General features: G+C 35.9%; 2 protein-coding genes across 2 annotated transcripts; both read right to left on the bottom strand.

The window, feature by feature from the left end:
• Positions 1-4,682: 4,682 nt before the first annotated feature.
• On the bottom strand, positions 4,683-6,568 carry LOC110699121 (pathogenesis-related protein STH-21-like). Its single transcript, XM_021876614.1, has 2 exons — positions 6,226-6,568; positions 4,683-5,344 (listed from the first exon to the last, which is right to left on the bottom strand). The coding sequence occupies exons 1-2, from the start codon at positions 6,413-6,415 to the stop codon at positions 5,046-5,048; spliced, it is 489 nt and encodes a 162-aa protein (XP_021732306.1). The 5' UTR covers positions 6,416-6,568; the 3' UTR covers positions 4,683-5,045.
• A 6,199-nt stretch (positions 6,569-12,767) lies between these two features.
• On the bottom strand, positions 12,768-15,083 carry LOC110699281. The gene is made up of 4 exons (XM_021876786.1): positions 14,148-15,083; positions 13,893-14,092; positions 13,263-13,498; positions 12,768-12,880 (listed from the first exon to the last, which is right to left on the bottom strand). The coding sequence occupies exons 1-4, from the start codon at positions 15,081-15,083 to the stop codon at positions 12,768-12,770; spliced, it is 1,485 nt and encodes a 494-aa protein (XP_021732478.1).
• Between the last annotated feature and the right edge of the window lie 168 nt (positions 15,084-15,251).

Below are 15,251 nucleotides of genomic sequence, written 5' to 3'. Positions count from 1 at the left end.
AGTTTTATGCATTTTTACAAAGTTTGGATTGAATTTTTATGCATCTATGTTATTGCAAAATAGGTTTGTTTATGTTCCTTGTCCACACACTGCCAACATGCTTGCTCAAGTTCTTGTGGATACCTTGAATGTGTACAACATAGCTGAGAAAATATCTTTTGTGGTTCTTGATAATTGTACTACTAATGATGCTCTAATTGATGTTTTGCAAGAAAAGTTTGACTATGATAGTTTACTTTGTTGTGGGGAATTTTTACATGTGCATTGTAGTGCACATATACTTAATTTAATTGTTCAGGATGGTTTGGAGGTAATAGGGTCTGGAATTGAGAGGATTCGTAATTGTGTAGTTTTTTGGAGTTCAACTCAAAATAGACTTCAAAAGTTTGAGGATAAGGCTAGATCTTCGAAAGTTGATTGTTCTAAAAAATTGTCCCTTAATTGTAAGACAAGGTGGAACTCGACATATTTAATGCTTCAAAGTGCTTTACCATATAAGAGTGTTTTTGCAAACTTGAAAACTCAAAATCCAAAGTTTAAATTTGTGGTTCCTTCTCAACGGGATTGGGAGTTGGCTGAAATTATATGTGATAAATTGAAAAGGTTTCATAAGGTGACTGAGTTGTTCTCTGGTAGAAAATATCCCACTACCAACTTGTTCTTTCGTCAAGTTTGTGAGATTAAATTAGCTTTGTGTTCTTGGTCAAATAGTAATGAGCAAGTAATTAGGGATATGACAGAAAAAATGGTTGAAAAGTTTGACAAATATTGGTCGAATATCAATGGAATTTTGTCTGTTGCTGCAATTTTAGACCCTAGAAATAAGTTGGAATGTGTGGAGTTTTATTTTAATGAAATATATGGTGATGAAGCTCATGTTAAGGTGGATAAAATAAGGAGTTTGTTGTATGATTTACTGCAAGAGTACCATGGGAAATTTGAAATAGAGGATTTTGTGTCTCCTACTTCTAGTCGTACCGGAAAACGGCCTACTGATTTTGTTACTTGTGATGGTGGTGATGATTTTGATAAACGGCCTGCAAGAGTAACATGATGCTTAACTTCCTGACCTAAGCAACATAGATCGACAATAAATACGATTATACTGTGTTTAGCTTACTGACCTAAATCCATTCATTGATCGTGTCACATGATGTAATTGTCCTTAGCCTCCTAGCCTAAGAACATTCATCATGCATACATTATTTTCAAGATGAAGTTCAAAATTTATTCCATATTTCATCATTTTTCTTAGCTTTTAGGGAAGTTTGAAAACTTCTTCAATTTTTTTTTTTAACGAGGGAAGTTCAAGGACTTTTACTTTTTTATATCTTTCTTTTTCATAAGAAAGCTGGTACCCGCCACTCATGACAAAAAATGACAGAAATTTTACTTTCGTATTTTCAGTTGCTTGTGTCTGCGCACACACTCAAACTATACATTTACACACACAATCACAAGTCATACACATGTCATGTCTAGTCAAGCTTGGTCGAGTCATTTGGTCAAGTCGTAAGTCAATCACAGTTTATACCAGTCCCTTGGAAATTTCTATCATCATCTACCACCTTCGTTTGGGGGTAAACGAACCACCATTATGGTCACTTGGTAAATTCTATCATCATCTACAACACATTGAAAGTTTCTCGAGGCGTAGAAGCTTGTAACTTTCATCATCATACATGTTCTCCCGAGGCAGGGAAAATGGTCAGCTGTTGAATACTTCTCGAGGCGTAGAGGTCTACAATTGTGTCTTGAGGTGCGAACACTTAGTGTTATTCCCTGGGCATGGAATTTCACTTGTGACTTGCTCGAGCCATAGGAGCTCATGATAGGATTCCTTAGGCGGATACTATCTCATATCAGTCTTCCTGAGGCGCAGAAGATCATCATTCAGTAGGCTGCTCGAGGCGTAGAAGTCTACGACATTCCCGAGGCGCCGAAACTTGTCACCTTTCACTTGTGAGTTGCTCGAGGCATAGTAGCTCACGATAGAATTCCCGAGGCGCGGAAGACTATCATTCATCATTATTTACGAGGCTCTGAAGATCATCATTTAGTAGATTTCTCGAGGCGTAGGAGTCTACGACACGTTTCCCGAGGCGTGAAAGCTTGTCACCTTTTATCTAGTGGATCGCTTGAGGCGTAGTGGTTCACAACAGAATTCTCGAGGCGCGGAAGACTATCATCCGGTAGATTTCTCGAGGCGAAGAAAGCTACCAAATATATTTGCTGGCGACGCACTAGTGTCGATACGCATAATATCCCTTTATTCTTTTATCTGTGGAACTAACTTTTTTCTGCAGGTATCGGCGTATACATATAGAGTGATTTAGGATCGCCGAACGTCGTAAATCATTCTCCGTCCCAATCGACTACTTAGACTATCGTTTTCGAAACTTACATTTCTACAAACTCAGTCAAAGTGGGGGTTGCTATAGACACCTAAAAATGTCTACCCAAAACCAACCCCGATGATGAACAACCTTTAACCGCAATTATTGTCAGGGTAAAGTATTTAATCTCGGGAGTGCTTAAAGTCCATATTTGGTCAAACACATTTCACAAATCAGTCCAATTAAGTATTTAGTCAAAGCATAGTCCAACCCTCATTTTAGCCCAAACCTTTTTAATCCATTTCATTTTATTTATTAATTAAGCCTGATTAATAAATATTAATACCCTAAACCTAAATAAGTCTGGAACATTGAAACGACGCCTAAATTATCACGTGCTTAATTTTAAATAAAATGATAAAAATGACTTTAGATGGAATTCCAAGAAAGGGGTTTGTCGTGTCACGACAAACAGCACCATGTCACGGTAATTATTTCTGTCTGACGCGGAAATTTCTAGAGTATATTATTCACGGCGCTTTCATTTCTTGGGTTTCATGCCTTACCCCGCTCATTTCTTCTATACATACAAGACTGATTTCTCAGTTTCGGGGCACCAATTCAGATTCTTTTTCTCTCTTATGCTCTAGCCTACATACTTGTCTTCCTTATTCTTTCATCATACATTCCCTAAGCACTCCCCGGAGTCCATTTAATACCCGAAGTTCCGTACTTAAACAAAGACGTGAAAGGTAGAACCGACTAAGGGTTTGGACCAAATCAACTCTATTTTTATTTAATTTAATTTCAATACAATATATATAATTATTGAAGTTACTAACAATTTATTCACGATGTAGCAATTTGAATAAGCCCGGAACGTGAGTAATTAATTCACTTAATTACTCTTATTATTATTCTTACTGCTCATATCATGATTAGGGTTATTATTATGCTTTGATTTGACTAACGTTATTATGGTTAAATTGCTTTCAATGTTAATGATGAATTTATTATTGTATTGATCATTATATTGCATGTTTAATGAGAATATGTAATTGAATATAACGCCTAATAAGATAATTTGGACAACCGGTTTAGGTTAGAGGTGATCATCAATGGCCCGACCCGCTAGCCCGGCCCGAAAAAAAGTGCAGGTTTGGGCAAGGCTAAAATTGCATTTTTAGTTCAAAACCCGATCCTGACCCGAATAAAACCCGAAAAGCCTGACACTATTTTACGGGTTTGGGCACAAAATTTTATGTTGGGCCCGACCCGGCCCGTTTTTTTATCACCTCTAGTTTAGGTTCCTTTGTTATCTTGTTATGTAATTGAAGTGATCACAATTTTCAGAATCATATGTTGCATTAACATTCAACCAATTTAGCTTAATAATAGTATGGAGCAAATTGAATCTTTGTTTGTATGCCTTTGAGATCACAGAAAATACTTTTCACAATAAGAATCGAGTAGAGGCCAATACGGGCGAATGTGACTCCATGACTCACTTCGTACCATCATCCCCGATCCTCCTTTCATGGTAACAAACCATATGAAGTTAGTAATCTCATGGATTATGAATAGGGTGTAACCTTCACGGGTGAATCGTTGTTGCTTTTCGTTGTCCCTTACTCATGGTTGCCTTTGAATGATCCGTGAACGTTTTACAAGTTCCTTACAAAATTGTTGTCGGCTCTCTACTTTGCTTTGTCTCTAATCGTATCTCAAATCCCCCTTCTTAAGAGTGTCAAGCATATTCACACATGCTTAACGTAGGCATACTTCGGAATGACGCCTATAAATAGCAGAATAATTATAAAGTATAAATAAATATAAGTAATAAAAAGTCATTTTTAGACCCGTGTTAGGCCCAAAACCCGCTAAATTAAACACAGTTTATTTGGGTATGAGGCTAATTATTTAGGCCCAGTGAATATGAGTCGGATCTGGATCCACCTTCAAATATCCGAGTTTGGCTGGGTCTTGTCAAATCCAACCCATTGTTACGCAATAATTGTTTTGTACGGGCAGATGTATCATGCGCATCGTACACCTGGAAGAACATTATTTTATTAATAAAAGAACATTATATATAAATAAAAGAATATTACCTATAAATAAAAGAATGTTACACATAAATAAAAAAAAAAATCATAGTTATAATAAGTGAGGGGACAAGTGTCCCCTCTTGTACCTCTCCCTCCTCCCCCGGTCTAAATAAGTTCATTCTTAAATAACGACACGACCAAATATAAAGTATTAAGAATCAAATTCCAACCCCTTATCACTCTAATTTCAGGACTATTAATTACAAAATCTATATCACTTTGTGAACCAAATGATGTTCTTTTGAAACAACAGCTATATATATGATGGTGTTTAATCAAGGAGAAACCATGAAAGACCAAACTCAATAACAATATAGTAATTATTACCAAACATTTTATTCTTTTCAACAACCATGCATCATCTCCCACGGCAGCACCCCCTCCCAATTAAAAAGCAAACAAGTACAACATTACACACATTACATTACAACATTTTGGTAGTCATATTACTCATTCGTAAATTTGAACTATACCCCCTTTATCCAAAATTAATAATCGTGTTGATTATTGTATTTTGAACTAACACGATCGACCACAACTAATTTGAACTAAGGTAATGCAGTGTAGTCAACATTATTCATTCGAACCCGAATAAAGTGCCTCAAGCATAGAGTTGAGGGTTAGCAATGAGATGCTCTTCCACAGTCTTGAAAATCTTCTTAATGTGTTCTTTTCCCATAGCAATTTCCTCATCAGTCATCACTTGATTATCTCCCTTGGTGTGGTAGTGTGCTACCATCTTGTAGTTAGTTCCGGTGCCTGAAGGCTCGTACTTGTGCTCGTAAACTGCACATTCCAAAGTATCACGAAGTACATCTCCTTCAATGCTAGTGTATTTGATGAAGAAGTTGGTTGTATCAATCTCGTCCACTCTATCCTTTACGTACTTGAATGGAGCCCCTGCAACAATGATTAAATAGTTTATTAGTCCTCATTTAAGGCTATGTTCGGTTTTACTTGATCTAATACGATGTTTTCTATTCTAATCTAATTTTTGAGTTTGACTAAATTTTGATTTTATTGTAAATCAATCATAAAAGTATGTATATAATCATCTAATGAGATGCAACTAAATTTGTATTAATGCGTACTTTTAAATATAAAATTATATGAATTTTTAATTAGGAAATTAAAGATATTTTGTAGCAAGTAAACAAAAATAAAATTTTTAATTATTTTTAAATCAAGCAAATATTTGCTTATATGCTTAAATTAAGCAAATATATGCTAAAAGAGTGAGAGAAGTTTGAGAAACAAAAGTCAATCAAATCAATAATTTTTTTTAAAAAGGAAGTTATCTTTAACTGATACACCAAGTAGCATACTTTGATTACTTTCTTCCAAGTTCTTTCTCCTAGTCCAAAACTCAAAAGGCTAGTATGCTACTCCGTATGAATTATCTATTAAAGGAAAATGATGTAAACAATCCTCAGTTCTTCTTATAAAGAGCAAACAGTGAAATAATGTAAATGAAATACAACATTGAATTGTACTGTTACATTTATTATACTTATTGGTAACAGTAAGGACTACCTATATTTATCGTTACCCCTAATAAGATTGTTATATATACATACGTACAAGTTACAACATAAAATGAAAAGGCCTACAAAAAAAATGGACTTAAAACCCAAATCTAGACTAAAAATTTATATTATTTATTCTATGTCTAAAAGATTTTATGTGAGAACGAAGACTCCTACTCAAAATTACAAGTAGAAAATTTATAAAAGCAGAGTATTAGCTAAGGTTTATAACTTTATATGGAATATGAAACTAACCTTCGGGGAAGCTAATCTTTTTGATGCATCCAACAGTAGTAGAGTCACCCTTAACATACTCAATACTTTTAATAAACTCAGGTACAACCTTAGGCAACAAGTTATGGTTGTCAATGGCGAAAGCATTGAACAACCGAGCCGGTGCAACCGGGCTCGTGAGCTCGGCCATTGTGTATGTGAAGACACCCATAACTTCTTAAAATAGAAAGGATAATATGAATTGAAGGAGGAGATTGTGTTTAAGATAAATTATTAGCTAGTGAAGATGATGAAAGAATGATCAATTGATTTGCTATTTATACTAATAAGAAGAGAGAGTGTTATAAGTAGGAACACATGTTTTACCCTTAGACTTTTGAGGTTGTAGACTAGTAGTAGTAGTAGCATGCACTTGCTGAAATTAGTGACCTTAGATTAGAAATTCTAGATGGTCTTTTGTATCTTTTTGAAATTTTCATTGACGTCACATAAAGTATTTTTATTTTATTTTATTTTTATTTTTTAGTCTTTTATGCATTTATAGAGACGGTTAGGATACTATTATTGACTCAATGAAAATTAAACATGAGCCGTTTTAGCAATCAATGGTTTTCATGGAAAATCATACTCCCAACCTAGTATTATTATTCTATTTGACTATTTGTGACTTTGTTATTTCTATACCAAATGCATGAAAATAGGGCAATATATGAACTGATTTAGCTTGACTCTCGAACCAATGTTGTGTATTTGTATTACATCATTTTAAAATCGGGGAGCATTTCAAACGGGGAGTTTAGAAAGGGGAAAGACGATGAACAGGAAGATCAGGGGTAGCCAAGTCGGATATCAGATCCCATCCAAAATACTAGACATATCATTTGAGTATACTACTATAAAGAATTTATAAATCTATTGTATAATTTAAGAGTTTTTTTTTTTCTAACTTCTAATCACAACACTCTAAAATCCCAATCCTTTACGTTAGTTCATTTTTTTTATCTACTATTTCTTTTCTTTTTGATATACACATACTACAGACATGTTCTCTTTATCTGAAATAAGTAGATCTGGTCTGAATTTTGTAAAGTCTAATCTGTTTGATCTGAATTTTTTGGATATGGTCTGATTTAATTTGATCTGATTTAACAATTTGACTAAACTTTGACCGCATTTTAATACTAATCTATAAAGAAAAACATTATCAAAATGGATCTTGTTAGACCCTCTCCAATGGTGAGACTTGAGTGAGTTTTTTTAAAGAGAGAGAGAATATTTTTTTTTGCAAAGAATATCAATAAGTTGGTATTCAAACTTAGCAACTCTAAAAGAAAGTTACTAAGTTTAGATATTCAACTCTGAGTCTCATTTGAAAAAAAAGTGTGGGCCCTTATCAATATTATAATATGTTTTGTAATTTATTTAAGTTTTAATTTTTTTTTTCTAAAAGAAACTTATAATATGATTTGGTGGGCCATAAATTGAAAGTGACATTAGTATACTTTAGAAAGTCTCACCATTGGAAAATTAGACATCACATGAGTTACTAAATTGAGAAGTGGGTTGGGTATCACAATTGGAGGTAAAAAACAACTCATTTTGTATTTCAATACTCAAATTTGAATCTCACCATTGGAGATGGTCTTAGATTCGTCTCATCGTAAACTTTTTAAATAAGTAATTTTATTAAAAAAAAAATTAATACGCAATTAACGATAATGATAATCAAAAGTTCTGATTTGGTCTGATCTGAATCTTTCTGATCTGGTTTGATCTGATCTGAATTTATTAAGGAATATGTCACGAAATAATTTTTCGTGGTTTTCATTAGAGTATAGCAAGCGTATATATACAACCTAGCAAATAGATTAGGGCTCATGAGATAGGCCCGATAACTATACACTATACACAATAATAGGCCCTAACACCCCCTAGTTGGAGCATGCAAATCACAAATGCCCAACTTGCCAAGTAAATACATGAATTGACTTTTACTCAAAGCCTTGGTGAAAATATCCGCTAATTGGTCCGTTGTCTTCACATAAGACGAACTAATGATACCATCCTGAATCGCATCACAAAGATAATAACAATCCACCTCAATGTGCTTGGTACGCTCATGGAAAACCGGATTCTTCGCAATATACAAAGCAGCACTACTACAAAAAAGGTCAAAGAGACCTGTTATAAGAGGCGTAAGAGACCTGTTTAGAGGAGGTCTCTAGCTCACAGGTCTCTTTGATAAAGAGACCTGTTCAAGTCAACAGGTTTCTTTAATTGAGCCAAAGAGACCTGTTATGTAAGCCAACAGGTCTCTTTGCATGTAATTACCTTTTATATTCATGAAGGGAAAGAGACCAGTTATTGAACATAACAGGTCTCTTTGACGCCATCAAAGAGACCTGCTTTGAAAGACAACAGGTCTCTTTTAACCTATTTTTTTAATAATATAAATTTTGATGATTTATTTATTATTTTATAATTACTGTACTAAAATGGCGAATAAATAGTATAATAAGAATAAATTATATATAAACTTATTATTAAAATTTACAAGTATACAAGAAAATTGTTTACACAATTTACAAGTACTGTATATATGAGCTTATATAAATAATTTACAACCAACCATAACCAACAACTGTCTTATTTTATAAAAAGTGAATCCAACACATTCTTGATAATTTCTTTAGCCCCTTCATCCATCAACTTCCTTGACCGAGTTTCTTGAACTGCTCATCATCCTCCTATACACAATTGAAAACAATTTAAAAACAAGGCTTAATTCTTGTAACAAAAAAACTTAATATCAACAACAAAAAGCCACAACAAGTGATTCAGCAACATGTCTCTTCTGCCTCATCCTCCATAGCTTACTACTTGCATTTTGAACTTATTAATTCCTCGATTGAATTTATCTTTCCCTCGATCGAATTTTTCTTACCACTATTAAACATGGCAGAAACAATATTTTCCCATTTTCACATACAAAAATCCATGAACACTATTTACATGGTGCAAAATAGACTAATACATAAATACCCCCCCCCCCCCCCTTCAACCTCAATTATTCAAAACAATCAAAATACAACCTTTAGATACATAACACTGAACCGAACCTCTTGGCCGTCTAAGTAATCTATATCAAATTAGATTCAATCAAATCAAAATACACCATAATATTACCACTAACAACAATAAAAAAAAATTCTCAAAATATGTAAAAGTTCACCATAAATTCCAATATAAACCACTCGAAAACAACAAAATCAGATAATAAAATATCAAAATACTAAAAAAACATAACCCTCCATTTATAGAAACATATATGAGTTGAGAGAAAAAAGTATAACCTACAATCAAAGTAACGATTCTTAAAGAGAGGCAAAGCGAAAATCTCTCTAATCACATGGTTGTTTACAACCACCAGAGCACTAATAATCGAATGTGCGACAACTTATTAACAACAACCTACAATCTCTTTATTGAACATGCTAATAAATCAAACATCAACCCCCGACACTTGAAAAAAATATAACTTAAGCAGGTTATCACCTTAAACACATGCTTTTTCACCGTGAGTTGATGTCATTAGTAAAAACCTGCAAGCTTTATCACATTCACAAGCTTAACCACAATTTCATGGGACAACTCTCGTTACAATTGCAGGTCAAAGAATAAGGAAATATAAATGATTATAATTGTAATCAACTTAATCCTTACTAAAATTTAATTTAGACTAACTCAATAATCTAATTTCATCCGTTAGAGCTCAAACCCAAAATTTGATCAATCTTATATCAATAATTTACCATTTCAAACCAACTAATCAAAGCCTTTTGGCTAGCCCATTATGCAAAATTCCTTGATATTATCCATGGACCAAAATTTATTAAGATCATGATTTCAAATTCACCACTTAAAAGCCAAATCTAATCAGCTATGATTCCAATTCACCATATTAGTGAGATTACTACTTGGAAGAAATCAACCAAATTTACCAAACCCATTCATAAATAAGAAACAAAATTTGATTAAACCCAATTATTCAAAATTCCAAATTAACAAATTTAACACTTAGAAACTGAAACTAATCAAACCCATTTACAAAAGTCACCAAATTAATGCTAATAAATCAAATCTTTTTCAGACTCATTACTCCAAATTCACCAATTTAGCACTTAAAAAGCAATAAAACATAATCAAACTTTTGTCTAATGTTCACCAATTTACTACTCAATCTAGTGGACATTCTAAAATCAAAATTGTATTAAACCCATTCATTCACGTTCACCAATTTTACCACTTTGAGAACAAATTACGTCAAAATCAACAATGCAATATTCACTGATCCACCATTAATCAAAACTTTAAACCAAAAAAAAGTAAAAAATTGGAGCAAGTTAAAAGAGTAATAATAGTAGCAATTATGCTAATCAATCTAATTAACTGATCAATGTTAATATTATCGAACCTGCATCTCTCTTAAGCTTGAATTGCTTAATTTCTTTGTTGAATTCAGCTTTAAATTATTACGATTTCTTCATCAAACAATCTGCATAATCACAATTGCAATCACAATTCACAATAAACCTCTTCATATCACCATCGGATATATCTCCTACTTTACGATCTTGAACTTACCAACAAAACTGAAATCAAGAACAATTAGATGGATATTTGACAAAAAAAATGAAACCCTAAGAGAGAGAAAGTGGGGAAACCTTTTCAAAGGATATTGCATAGATTCAACAAATGAGAGCCAAGACATGTCCATATCAAAACAACGAGAGTAGATGGTGGTGAGTTGCGCCGAAAGACGACATTGGTCGTGGTCGCAGGTCGCTTCGTACAACAAACACGCAAAAGGAGAAACGATTGAACGAAACACCCATTCATAATCGCTCTATACAACAGAGGTGGGGACGACGACCTTGCAAATAGAACGATAGTGCGTGGAAACACCATGAGAAACAATGGCCTTCAACTATGGTAATGAACCGACCTTGAGAAGTGAGAACAATGGAAATTCAAGGGTTTGGAGCGAAACTACTCTTTTGGGCAGAGAAGTGGGTTTTTATTTGCTTTTTGTTTTTTTTTGAAGCATAAAGTATAGTGTTTATTGCCTTGTATCATACAATGATACTAATATTTTATAATTAAAAAATGATAACACATAAAAGAGACCTGTTAACAACAACAACAGGTCTCTTTGTTTATTTTCCCGCCATCAATACATAAGAGACCTGTTAATACTGAAAACATGTCTCATTAATTAAAGAGACCTGTTAGATTATATAACAGGTCTCTTTTAATAGATTTCTTTGCCCATTTTTGTAGTAGTGCAGATTGATTATCACAAAACAAACTCATAGCACGGGGATGCGAGACACCCAAACTCAGAAGAAGGGCCTTTAACCATTTCAACTCATCAGTTTTTTTTAGACATTGAGCGGAATTCAGCCTCAGAAGAAGACTTGGCCATAGTGTCCTTTTCTTAGTCTTCCAAGATATAGGAGAAGCACCAAGAAACACCAACCAGCCAGAGATAGAACGGCGCGACAAGGGACAACCTGCCCAATCTGAATCACACCAACCTGTAATATGTAAATCACACTCTGAACTCAAAAGGATTCCCTGACCCGGACATCCCTTCAAGTACCGCACTTTACGAAGAGCCGCTCCCCAATGGTCCTGACGCGGGTGTTGCGTAAATTGAGACAAAATATGCACCGCGTATGCCAAATCCGGTCTAGTAAAAGACAAATAAATTAGACGACCCACAAGCCGTTGATACTGCTCTGGATCAGAAAAGAAAGAGGACTCTGATTTCGCCAGAGTATGATTCTGCTCAATAAGAGTACCTACCGGACGAGCACCTAGCAAACCAGACTCTGCAATAATGTCAAGTGTATATTTCCGTTGACATAAAAATATGCCTTCCGGACTACGAGAAACCTCAACACCAAGAAAATACTTCAAAACACCCAAATCTTTCATATGAAAACAGTCACTCAAGTATGACTTGAATGTTGAAATCGCAAAAGAATCATTACCAGAAATTATCAAATCATCAACATACACCAGAACACTAAGTTATATAGACCCAGATTGCAGAGTAAAAAGAGAATAGTCAGAGTACGATTGCACAAATCCTTACCTTTTCAGAGAGGCGGCCAATTTAGAATACCAACAACGAGGTGCTTGTCGAAGACCATACAACGACTTCAGAAGACGACACACCATACCAGGTTGAGAGCCATGAAACCCAGGGGGAAGCTTCATATAAACTTTTTCATCAAGATCACCATGAAGAAATGCATTGTGGACATCCATCTGATACAATTCCCAATTCTTTGCAGCAGCGACAGCAAGAAAAGCACGAATAGTGACCATTTTAGCAACAGGAGCAAAAGTCTCATTGTAATCAATACCCTCAACCTGATGATTACCAAAGATAACAAGACGAGCCTTCAATCTCTCGAGTGTGCCGTCAGAATTAAGTTTGACCTTGTAAACCCATCGACACCCAAGAGCTTTCTTACCCGGAGGCAAATTTTCCATTACCATGTGCCATTTTTTTCTAATGCATCAATTTTTGTTTGCATAGCCGCTTTCCACCCCTCATCTTGCATTGCCTCCTTGAAATTACCAGGCTCAACTACCGTATCAACAGCTGCAATAAAAACACAGTGTTGCACAGAAAATTTATCACAATTCACAAAATGTGCTAAGGGGTAAGGAGTACCTGAGGAGGGAGTAGGCGATGAACATTGCGAGATAGATGGACTAGGTAGAGATATAGTGTGTGCAACATAATCCCGGTGCCACCCCAGGGGTTGCCTTGGACGTTGAGCATGGTCCAACACAATAGGAGAAGTAGAAGAGGGATCCAGAACAACCACATCAAGGCTGCCTGTACCAGTGGCCGAGGAGGCAGCAGTGGGGGCAGGGGACACCACGGGACTGCTGTGGTCATGGGTAGCAGCCTCAGGTGACCCGTGGGGGATAGAAGCAGTAGCACGGGGTTGTGAAGAGTTTTTCAGGCACAAGAGAACCCTCACCAACCTCAAATACATATTCCAAATCATCAAGAAAATTGTGATCAACACCAACATAGTCATTAGGCACACTCTCGACACCCACAGTAGAAGAAACCGAATCACCATCTTTCACAAACGGGAATTCATTCTCATGGAATTTAACATCACGGGAAACAAAAATATCACCGGTTTCCAAATCATAAAACTTCCAACCCTTCTTGCCATGAGGATAACCCACAAACACACACTTCCTATTGCAAATTTGTCACCCTTAGCTTTTTGGTTATGAGCAAAACAAAGACAATCAAACACCCTCAAAGCATCAAAATCGTGTTCTTTGTCAAAGAGAATTTCATATGGGGTTTTATTGGCTAGCAAAGTAGAAAGAGTACGATTAATCAAATAAACCGCCCCAAGGACACACTCACCCCAAAAAGCAATCGACAAATTGCCTTGAAATATCAAAGCACAATTCAATATATGTTGGTGTTTACACTCTACCCGACCATTATTTTGTTGAGGTGTTCCAACACAAGAGGTTTGGAAAAGAATGCCATCTTCGGTAAAATATGGGATCATGGGTTTAAATTCTGTGCCATTGTCACTCCGCACACACTTAACATTGACATCAAATTGACACTTAACCATAGCAAAGAAAGAGCAAAAAGAACTTCGGTTTTGTCATTCAATAAATAAAGCCAAACGCCACGTGAAAAATCATTAACAATCGTCAAGAAATAATGAGCACCACAAGTAGAAGTCGTGTTAGATGGTCCCCACAAATCACAATGTATCATTTCAAGAATACGACTAGCACAACTATCACTATCAGAACTGGCTCGGGTCTGTTTAGAAAATTAAAAGGACAAATTTCACAAGATTTATGTAAACACTTAGTACCAGTAGTACCTCGAATAGCAGGAAGCAATTTGACAATTTTTCCGATGGGTGCCCCAAACGACGATGCCACAACTCAAATGTAGAAATCTCCGGACCCGGGAGTGCACATACTTTTGGGAGACGCCGGAAATAATATAGTCCATCTATCCATTCACCACCTCCAATTAAGCTCCCCGAGGATTGATCCAGTACAACACAAAGAGAATTAGTGAATCGGACAAAGCAATTAGAATCATCAATCAACTTAGATACCGAAATCAAATTGCAATTTAATTGCGGAACAAATAGAACATTTTCAAGAGTAATGCCATCCTCCAAGACAACACGACCCTCCTTAGTAGCCAAGGCCTTAGCACCATCGGGAAGACCAACGGGATAGGGGATAATTGATTGAACGTCTTGTAGAGAATACTCATCGCCGGTAACATGATGAGATGCACCCGTGTCTATGATCCAAGACAAAGAAGTAGGAGCAGCGGATGTAAGCAGAACAATAGCAGCAGCGGCTTGAGTAGGGAGAGAAGGGGCAACTGTGGCAGTAGAGGCCACGGGCTGCCTGTGGCTGGCAGGGGTTGCCACGGACTGCCTGTGGATGTCCTCTACAACACGAGTTATCACAGCTGCAGTAGAGCAGTAGCGTAGGGGCAGAGTAGCAGCGGCAGATGGGGCAGTAGCAGGTAGAACATTAGGAGGTAGAGCAGTAGGATCAGCAGCACCGGTCTCCGATGGAGAAGCAGCCGAGCGGCCATATTTGTTCAGCCACCATTCGGGTAGGCCATGAACAAGAAAACATCGACCGTAATCGTGACCCGTACGATGACAATGAGTGCAATACAAAATCGGCTTGCATTGTTGCTTATGTAGAGAATTGGTGGGCAATTCATCAGTGTATGCGGTAGTAAGAGAAGAAGACACCGAATTGTTGTCAATCACCATTATTGAACAAGAAGAAGTAGTATAGAAGAATGAGAAGCTACACACACCACAACAACGCAACCAAAGAAATAAACCCAAAATGCAATGTAGAACAGCAGATAGAAATCGAATTGGGAAAAACCCAAAATTTCATAAATTGATTGGGGAACAACCTGATTGATCGATCAA

Source organism: Chenopodium quinoa, unplaced genomic scaffold (assembly GCF_001683475.1).
Source record: "Chenopodium quinoa cultivar QQ74 unplaced genomic scaffold, ASM168347v1, whole genome shotgun sequence".
In the NCBI taxonomy this organism is placed as follows: Eukaryota; Viridiplantae; Streptophyta; class Magnoliopsida; order Caryophyllales; family Amaranthaceae; genus Chenopodium; species Chenopodium quinoa.
Note: the sequence above shows the minus strand (reverse complement) of the source record. Positions and strands in the feature narration are given on the sequence as shown.